Raw genomic sequence first — 9,254 nt, forward strand, 5'->3', positions numbered from 1 at the left:
AATTAAATGCTTATTGTGCAAGGTACATCAAAGTCTACTCCCCATTAAAGAGGCCCAAGATATTTTACTCTCGATTTTGGCAGAAGAAACTGTTAGAATTCAATTCCATCATGTTATCAAATGAAAGAAAAAATCATCACAACTAGAGGAAATAAATCCATATAAGTACATAAAATAAATCTTTATTTGAGTAATATTTTGTATTTGATGTGACATAATAACATAATATATTAACATATCATAACAAACAATGACATATCGATCAAAAGTGATTCAACAAATGCGATTTGGTTGAATGATAAATCTTGTTTCCATCATTAAAAGTTCAATCGAAAAAGTAATCGTTTCACTATATTTTTCCTACCGGTTAATGATTTAACTAATAAACTTACAAAGACCAAAAATTAATTACAATCAGGATTTGTTACTAGTATTAGTTAATTTTTGAAAATACCAATAGACTTGTCCCATGCCTTCTATGGATATGATTTTACTTTTCAGAAAGAAAATTATTAACCATAAAAAGGAAAACATCATTAACTCAGACCCCATTATTTATAAGGAAACAAACTTACGTACATACTAATTCAAGAGAATGAAAAATGGCACAGATCCATCCTTCCATCATTCACTTGTTATATTAATTGCACGAACTCTAGACTTAAAAAAAGAAACAAAACGTACAAAACTTGATTAACATTACAGAAACTTTAATTAAGAAATTTGTTTATGGAAGAAGCGGGTCGATCTTATTCGAAGATTGCTCAGTGGAAGTATACCCGAAGCCATGGCGCTTGACAGGGAACCACATGAATGCCAAAGAAACTACAAACGTAATCGGGGGCAGTAAGACAAGGCAGACCAAGGCCTTGGCACTGGTTGCAAACGATGGGTAGAAACACTCCACGGTGTTAGGTTCCAAAAGGACCAAGACAGCAAACACGACTGCTGAAAAGAAAGCATGAACGAAGTCGCCAAACCTCAGCTTGTAGCTCGACAAGTCCAATGATTCCGAGTTGGGTGATGGCCAAAGACCCTTAAAAGTTGCTACCCCATAGTGAGTTTTGCCGTCACTCCCTTTGTAACTATCGGTGAAGGTGCTGAAGATGCAAGAGAAGCCGCAGAGGCCAATGAGGATGCCCGACAAGTACTTGTTAAGCCTGTCGCATTTGCCATAGTCGGTGAAAACAGGGTTTAGGAATTGGAAAACGAAGACTGTTCCTGTTGGAAGGAACTTGATAAGGTTGCCGATTTTCGAGCATATTGAATCAAGTTCCATCTTGGGTTTGTTTTGCTTTCAAACCAGGAAGTGACCCTCGAAAGAAATGTTTCAGGATTTGGAGTATAGTAAGCCTGTTCTTGTGTGTATTTATAGGGGAAGAATCTGACTATATGAGTAAAAAAACACCTTAGGAGAAAGTGGAGAGAATGGATAAAGAAAATAGAGAGGATTGCTTCCACGTAAAATTCAGTGAAGTATTCACAGAGATGCGTAGAGGACCTAATGAGGATAGAATAATAGTTAGAAACGTAAAACACTTGCTTTGAGCTTAAATCTGTTAACAAGTTGTTTTCAAGGTATGCAGAATCTTGCATTAATTTTTGCCTTTAACCTTGTAGAATTGGAAACTTCTTGCACTCAGATTGGTCTCAAATGAACATGTGAGATAAATTAAGCATCAACCAATCAAAAGGAACCCAACTTACATCCCAAGAAGAATCATATTACATTGTTTTGTTTTTTCTCATTTCTTAGTGGGATAAATCAAGGTTCTAATTGGCTCTAGGATCCCTTACGTAACACTTTTTTTTCTTTTGTTGAATGTGTCAGATTAGTATTATTTAAGGCCAGCTATGCTTAATTAATCCAGAGTATTATATCTACTGCCAAGGGGTTGCTTGTTTAACACAATTTGATGAAGAAGAAAACCTACCTATCAATGTCTTTCAAACATTGTGAGCAAGGTTTTTATTATCTTGGGAGTCAGCTAACCATTGCCTGGTATCCTCAAGATACAGATTTTTTTTCTGAGGAAACTGTCAAGTTTCTGATTATATTTTCTTGGCAAAAGATAAAGAACAAGATAATCCAGTTCATGCAAGCTAATTAAGAACTTTATTGGGTGTTGCTTGGATGTCAAACAAGCGTGCTAAGACCACTAATTATAGGGAAAAGATAGTTAAACTTGACTTTTCTGCAATGGGGGAAACCATATAGTATTAAATAGACACGACATTTGAAGCAAAACTAATGGAGATGTTTAACTACCAGTCTGATCCCCTCATTCAACCAGATGATTACAATCTCTAAAGCCTTTGCCTGTTGAAATTTAAGAGGGCTGCTGCCCCTTTGCAACGGGAATGCTATACTGACTGAAAATGTCCCCATGCATGGATCATTGTCCTTTGCCATCTGCCTTTGGCCATTGTCCAATTTGACATGTTCTTTTACTTACTCTTCATCTCCTTCTTTGATTGTTTGGTGTTGAACTTAACTACATAATTTGTACTGAATTTCATTGCATAGTTTACGTAAACGACTTTGATTATAATCAGTTTGGAGCAAAAAGATAATGAATCAATTTATTCTCTTGTTTGGAATTGAGAAATCCAAATTTGAACTTGCTGCTTAAATTCCTGACATTTAACCTTTTTTTTTTTCTTGCATGTCAAACATAATTAAGTTATTGTTTATCATGAAACTTTGAAAAATATTTATATATCTTTTTACAAATTTTAAAATCTACATTTCCGAGATTAATTACGTAACAATAAATAAAAAACATTTAAATATTATTGAAAATTTGTTTTTAAAATACGTCATGTGCGTTGAAACTTAATGTATTATTTATCTTTTAAGTTTCTCAAACGAAATTGGTTCCCCTTCCAAACGTCCCCTACAATTTCTTTTTGTTCTTTATGATGAAAAACGTCACCAAAAGAATTTCATTGTGATATTACCCAAGTTTTGAACCCTCAATTTTTGTTACAATTTGAGACATATATTCTTAATTTGCATGATCCATATGCTAATAAAAAGAATTTTGATCATTAATTAGGACATGAAATTATCTCCTTAAATTTTGTATAATGAAATTATCTTTTATTTTTTCAATTTAAAAGTTGTTTTCAAAGTTAAGAAAAGCTTAGAAGGAAAAATATCATTATTTCATAATACATCAAACCCTAGTACATAAAATAATTCAAGGGGTGCTGGAATGCATTTGGCATATCCTTCTCCCCTCTTACATTTCATCAAACAAATATTTTGCTTACAAAGTAAAAAGGGAAAGAACAAACAAAGAAGATTACAAAGATTTGTCTAATAATCCTGATAAACCAAGTAATATTTATTCATGAACCAAGCAAATTAAGAGTCGTTCGAAGAGCTTGAGGAATCAGTACTAGAACGGTAGCCTATGCCCTGGCGGCTGTTAGGGAGTGCCATGAAGAGTGTTCCCGAGATTGCACCGATGACAGGAGGCAAAGCCATGAGCAAAGCCTTCTCCGTAGACTCAAACGATGGATAAAAGCACTGCACGGTGTTGGAATCCAACAGAGACAACACGGCGAAGACGATGACAGAGAAGAATGCATGGACGAAGTCGCTGATCGTCAGCTTGTAGCTTGACAAGTTAGATGAACCCGAATTTGTAGAAGGCCAAAGACCACTAACCGTGGCTATACCATAATGAACTATCCCGTCGCTGCCTTTGTAGCTATCTGTAAAGCTAGCGAAAGCACAGGAGAAGCCGCAAAGGCCAATGAGAATGCTGGTGAGGACCTTGTTGGCAGGGCTGCAATCACCGTTGTTGGTTAGGATAGGGTTCAGGAACTGGAATATGAAGACAGTTCCTGTCGGGAGGAGCTTGATAAGGTTCCCGATACTTGTAAATGTTTTGTCCGAGATGGAAGTTGACGAGGAAGAGGTGCTGGATTTAGCCATTTTTGGGAGGGTTGGGGAGGTAGATGCGGGAGTGAAGTTCCTTAATTTTCCTGGAAAATGAGGTATTCCTGAGGAATATTTATAGAGAGAAGGGGGCCGGTGGAGGTTGAGGGATAGGAGAGAGTTACTTCTACGTAATATTGGGCTACTGTAGATAGAATGGTTTTGCTTATACTCTTCGAAAGCTTGCTTTAAGCATGAGGTTTGAACCCTTTTTACAAAGCCACACATGCCTTATCTTCAATCAATTTTCCCATGAACCAAACATTCAAAGCAAATCATTGTGCTTTGATTTCAACATAAAAACCAATTATTTATAAGTCAGAGCATCCAAAATGTACAAGATTTTAATTATGAATATTATTATAAATTTTTAATTTGGGTCAGACAAGTAAATGATCTCATTTTTTCCACTAAAACAGGGTTTGCATTCATCACTTCTTGATTTGTTTTCACTTACAAATTCCTAATTAATCAATTTGACTAAATCAATTAATTAATTAATTACTCTTACTAGATAGAGTATAATAATCTTGTTTAAGCTAGCAATATTTATCCTTATCCCAATACCCTTTTTAGTTTATTATATTAAGACCCATATGTAAAAACGTGTTACGTTAATTAATTATTTGACATTGGAAGCTATTATTGAGCTAAATATATATATATATATATATATATATAAATCCCTAAAATAAGTATTGCTTGAGAGATGTGCAATCATTTTTATGCTTGTCTTAAGTGCATATAGAAGTTAAATGTAAGCAATGCGTCAAATTAAAGATTTGCATAATCAACAAGACAATTAAGTCTTGTCAATTGTTAATTAGAGCCGGTTGAGTAGCAGATTAGCACTCGAAATTGATTAATGATATTCGGTAATTACTTCAAATTGTTTATTTAGTAAATATCATATAAAAAACTCGAATACAATCTTATCCAACCCAGAATTTTAATTTTATAAATTAAAATATTATATTACAAATATTTTTATAAAGAAACTCGTCAATTTTACAAAGTAAATTTAACATGATAACCTACTTCTAAATTCACATTAAAAATAATAATTAAATATGAAATAAAATATCAATTGTGAAATCATATATATATATTATTTTGTCAAGTTATTACAAAATCATAAATTGGACTAAGGTATTGAGAGAAGATGAATTTGCCAAGGTTCAAATCATGATATTTGCAAAAATTTAAATTTTTTTTCCCTCATTCAACTGGTTTGGAACGAATTTTATTCAATATCCACATCTAATTCTATTTATATGTAAACAATTTTTTATAGCGAGAATCTTAACCCTCAAACTCAAATTCTATCCAAAAGCGTTTCGAGTATTAATTTTTCAATCCAAAATCTACCTGTATTCATTTATAAATATCCAAAACCGTATTAATTGAGTTTAATTGAGAAAATCGGCTAATAAATTGTACAATTACAGTTTTTAATCTAATTACCAAATTGGTGCCTGATTTTGGGTCACAAGTTTGGTGAGCAGCTCGATCATTATCAGGCTAATCTTTCAACTCCTAAGGAGAGTATTGTACAATCTTATGGTTGTTTCTTTAAATGGGTCAGATGCTTTTTAGGTAATTTAAATATGGAATAGGGAACTTACAAAATTAATAATTATTGAAGTTTCTGTGATCTAGTTAACTAAATTTTCCTAGATGCAATTATCATGGTTGGTGTAAGTGAGTTACTTTGAACTAGAAACTAAATCAAAATTGTCTCTTCTAGAATGTAATGAAACTGGCCTTTGAATTTGCTAGTAACTTTTGCTGGCTACTAAAGCATACAATCTCTTGCTTTTCATCTTTGGAATTGGACTGACTCACCTAGAAATGAATGGTATGAAATATGGGAGTATGGAATGAAAGATTGTGCTTTGGGCCATCCCCCGTTAGGCAGAAGGGCTTCCAAGGCTGGCTCCAGTCTCATTACTGCTTACGATCTGTCTTAAACTCTGAGAACACAGCACAGGCCCACATAGGAAGCATGCACTACACTTCCAAGTTCCGTCCATGGCCAGGCATTTTCTTCTTTCTAGCTAAATTGGGTGGCTGGAAATGAATGAAACAAAATTCAACAACAAAAAGTATTACCCAAAAATGACTGAAATAAACCAATGATTACTGTGCATAGCATTGAATGATATGTATTTGTCTTCATGGTCAATTTATGCCCCCTCAAACTTTTGGATCCTTTTTTCCAGTCTCCTACTTGCAAGGGCACCAAACCTATTCAAACATTTGGCAAAATGGTAAAGGGGTTGGAAGAATTAGCAATCAAATCTTTGCACATCACAAACTCACAAGACACAAGAAAAGATAAAAAAATCAAAGTCTTTGGTTGAGAATCCAAGGGGAAAGAAAAAATCCCTTCCCCCTGTACCTAAACATGATAGAGACCTTTCTATAGGAAATTAGGAAGAAGTCAGGAACTGACTTATCACACCAGCCGCGTCCAAATTGGAGACTGAAATCTCCAAACAACTAATAGTATTCCTTTACTTGCAGTAACACACACTGCATTAAACTTTTCGCAAGCAATTTCCTTTATTGGCAACTACTTCGAAATAATTTCACGGTCCCCAATCTTCCATCATAGTTCAAGAGAAAATTAAGAAGATTAATCATCGATCATCTATTTGATTATATTTATGATAACAAAATGTCACAATCCACATCAACCTGCAAATCTCATAAATTGAAAATAATATAACTAGTTAAATATTCAATCGATTCTCCCATAAGATTGTGCCACGCTGCATGCATCAATTCTTACCATAAATTTTCATAGTTCTTACCTAACAAGTCGTGAATGAATGGCCATGATCTCCTCCAAATCAATGAGAGAACGCAAAAATAATAATAATTAAAGCAAATTTGAGACCTCAATTTATGAGCATTAGATTTTTGTGTTGCATGGTTCAGATTGAGGGAGGACCCATGGTGCAATAATTGGGACAAGACTCGGAAGCCGTCGCCCCGTGCCCACATAACGTGAAAGGATTCCACACGGCTCACGCCAAGCCGACACTCCCACCACACAAGGAAAAGCGTTTTAAGTCTTTAATACTGAGTCTCCAAATGCATCCGCCCTCTCAATGTTCTTTACCCCTTTCCTCTTCCTTCCATTCCTTGAATTGAAAGGAAATGCAAAGAAAAAAACCCAAACAGAAATCTAAAGATCTATTAACAAAAGATAAACTATAAAAGAAATCTGCTCAAATTACTCCCTAATTTATCTTTTACTTTACAACAAACTGAACAAAGGGACGAGATTGCAAATCTCTCTTACAATTTTTTTCTTTTTCACAACAGAGCATAACACAGATTCATCACAGCCCGACAATTAAGAACCCAACCCCACACCTACAATTCCTTAATATTACATTTCAACCCCCCTTAATTTTTCTTCCTTCTTTTACATTTTTCTTCATCATCCCATAATAAAAGACAGCCCCATACTTTTTTTTTTAACCCATAAACTGATACAACAACGTGGAATCTTTATCTAATCGCCCCTAATCTTTTCTCCGATTTTCAAATCCGTCCACCGTTTTGTAAAAAATATCACGGAGGTAATCGGATCTTGAAATTTCCGGAGAGATCTAACTAGAGACGAACCGATCGCGAGAGAGAAAGAGATATATATAATGACGAAGAGATGGATACTTCTTTTTTGGATCCAAATCTACATTAGGATCTCAGAGATCAAGTCGGAGCAAACGACGGAGATCCCTAGTAGCTGAATCATCGATAGAAACCTGTTTTTTCTTCGAGAAAGACGGCAAAGGAAGTGAACTCGGAGCCGGAGAGACCGCAAATGCAGATCCGGCGTACACGTCTGATTTTGCGGTCACCGCAGACCTAATATCCACAATCTTGATCTGTTTCGGGACCATTTCAGGAGCCGGACCCAAACGATCCGTACCCGTAACAACCAACCCGCCTTCCCTTCCACCGCTGCTGCTCTTGATCTTCGAATCCAACGACTCTCCTCTTCTCAAAAGCGTAACCTTCTCCATCGTAACATTGTTCCTCACCGTCTTCAAGTCATCGGCGGAACTAGATCTCTTCGATATCGCCTGCTCCGACCCGGTCCGCTTCCTGTGAGCGGGTTTCCTGTTAAATCTACCATTTCCGCTGTTGTTATTGTTATTATTATAATAATAACTAGGGTTAAAGCTACCATTTCCGTATCTCCGGCGAGAACAAGCCGTCGGAGCAAACCGGATCCTTTCGATCAAACAATCCTGAGGCCGTAAAACTTCAGTCCCCATATTAGTTTGCCCGAAACACACCCCAAAAAATTGAAAAGAAACTGCGATTTAGATGAATAAATTTACAACAAAAAAAAGGAAGGACTCGAGAATTCTACGATCTCTTCTTCCTCATAAGGGGAAATCAAAGGAAGAAGGGAGGCTCGCTTGAATTTTCCCTTTTTTTTCTTAAATTCCCTTCCTTTTGTTTGCTCTGCTGTGATTCAATCTGTCGAGAGGAAAGAGATAAGGGAAGGGAAATATATAGTGGGGGGAAAGGAAAGAAATGGCGAGGAAAAAGAGGGTGGGTGGGTCGGGTTCGTGGTGAGCTTCCTCAGTCTTTGTCTTTGTATTAACGCGTCGGGTGGACCCTCCCCCCCGGGCGGCTCGGGTTTGAAGTGACCGGGGTCCATGTCATGTAGACCCCATTAAAATGGGTTGTTTGTTATAACGGAGACCGTTAAGTGATTGGCTTTTGTTCAATTGTCGTTACTGAAGTTCTAATTTGATGATACTTGAGAGCGTAACGGACGTTTGGTGTCGAAATCGTTAGTTGTCGGCTTGTAGAATTTTTTTATTTTTTATTTTTTATTATGGGAAATTCTTTATTTCTTTTTTAGGTGAGGGGACCACACCGGATAATGACGTTGCCTTTCATTTATGTGGTGAACAGTGGTGGTTCGGTTTGCTTTCCTGTGTGCCCATTAATCAAATTCTTACTTTTTTTTTTCTTTCTTTATTTATAATTTATATATACAAAAAGGACAAAATCTTGCCATGAAAAAAGCCTTGTGAAAAATCAAAGGAGTAATTTGATATTGATGGGACAGAAAGATGGCTGGTCTCTTATTAGAAATATTAGCCTTTCACCTACAACAAACTTACAGACGGTAAATATATTCCCCTGATATAATTAATTAAACTTATCAAAATTTTAAACATATAAATAAATATATTTATTATATTTATTAATACAATTAATACATTTATTAAATAAATTCAATTTAAATTTATGACATGACAAAATCTAT

At 35.4% G+C, this 9,254-nt stretch overlaps 3 protein-coding genes across 3 annotated transcripts; all 3 read right to left on the minus strand.

The window, feature by feature from the left end:
- Positions 1-533: 533 nt before the first annotated feature.
- Positions 534-1,563, minus strand: LOC18603392 (protein DMP2). Its single transcript, XM_007035343.3, has one exon. It carries the CDS (start codon positions 1,277-1,279, stop codon positions 728-730), a length of 552 nt encoding a protein of 183 aa, XP_007035405.3. The 5' UTR covers positions 1,280-1,563; the 3' UTR covers positions 534-727.
- A 1,583-nt stretch (positions 1,564-3,146) lies between these two features.
- Positions 3,147-4,111, minus strand: LOC18603393 (protein DMP2-like). The gene has a single exon (XM_007035344.3). The coding sequence runs from the start codon at positions 3,944-3,946 to the stop codon at positions 3,371-3,373; it is 576 nt and encodes a 191-aa protein (XP_007035406.2). The 5' UTR covers positions 3,947-4,111; the 3' UTR covers positions 3,147-3,370.
- A 3,114-nt stretch (positions 4,112-7,225) lies between these two features.
- On the minus strand, positions 7,226-8,475 carry LOC18603394 (proline-rich nuclear receptor coactivator). Its single transcript, XM_007035345.3, has one exon. It carries the CDS (start codon positions 8,242-8,244, stop codon positions 7,669-7,671), a length of 576 nt encoding a protein of 191 aa, XP_007035407.1. The 5' UTR covers positions 8,245-8,475; the 3' UTR covers positions 7,226-7,668.
- Between the last annotated feature and the right edge of the window lie 779 nt (positions 8,476-9,254).

The sequence above is a fragment of the Theobroma cacao genome, chromosome 4 (genome assembly GCF_053813885.1).
Source record: "Theobroma cacao isolate CCN51 chromosome 4, ASM5381388v1, whole genome shotgun sequence".
In the NCBI taxonomy this organism is placed as follows: Eukaryota; Viridiplantae; Streptophyta; class Magnoliopsida; order Malvales; family Malvaceae; genus Theobroma; species Theobroma cacao.

Bases quoted from the DNA above. Each gene is read 5' to 3' on its own strand.
- LOC18603392 (XM_007035343.3), bottom strand. From the start codon at position 1,279: ATGGAACTTGATTCAATATGCTCGAAAATCGGCAACCTTATCAAGTTC.
- LOC18603394 (XM_007035345.3), bottom strand. From the start codon at position 8,244: ATGGGGACTGAAGTTTTACGGCCTCAGGATTGTTTGATCGAAAGGATC.
- LOC18603393 (XM_007035344.3), bottom strand. From the start codon at position 3,946: ATGGCTAAATCCAGCACCTCTTCCTCGTCAACTTCCATCTCGGACAAA.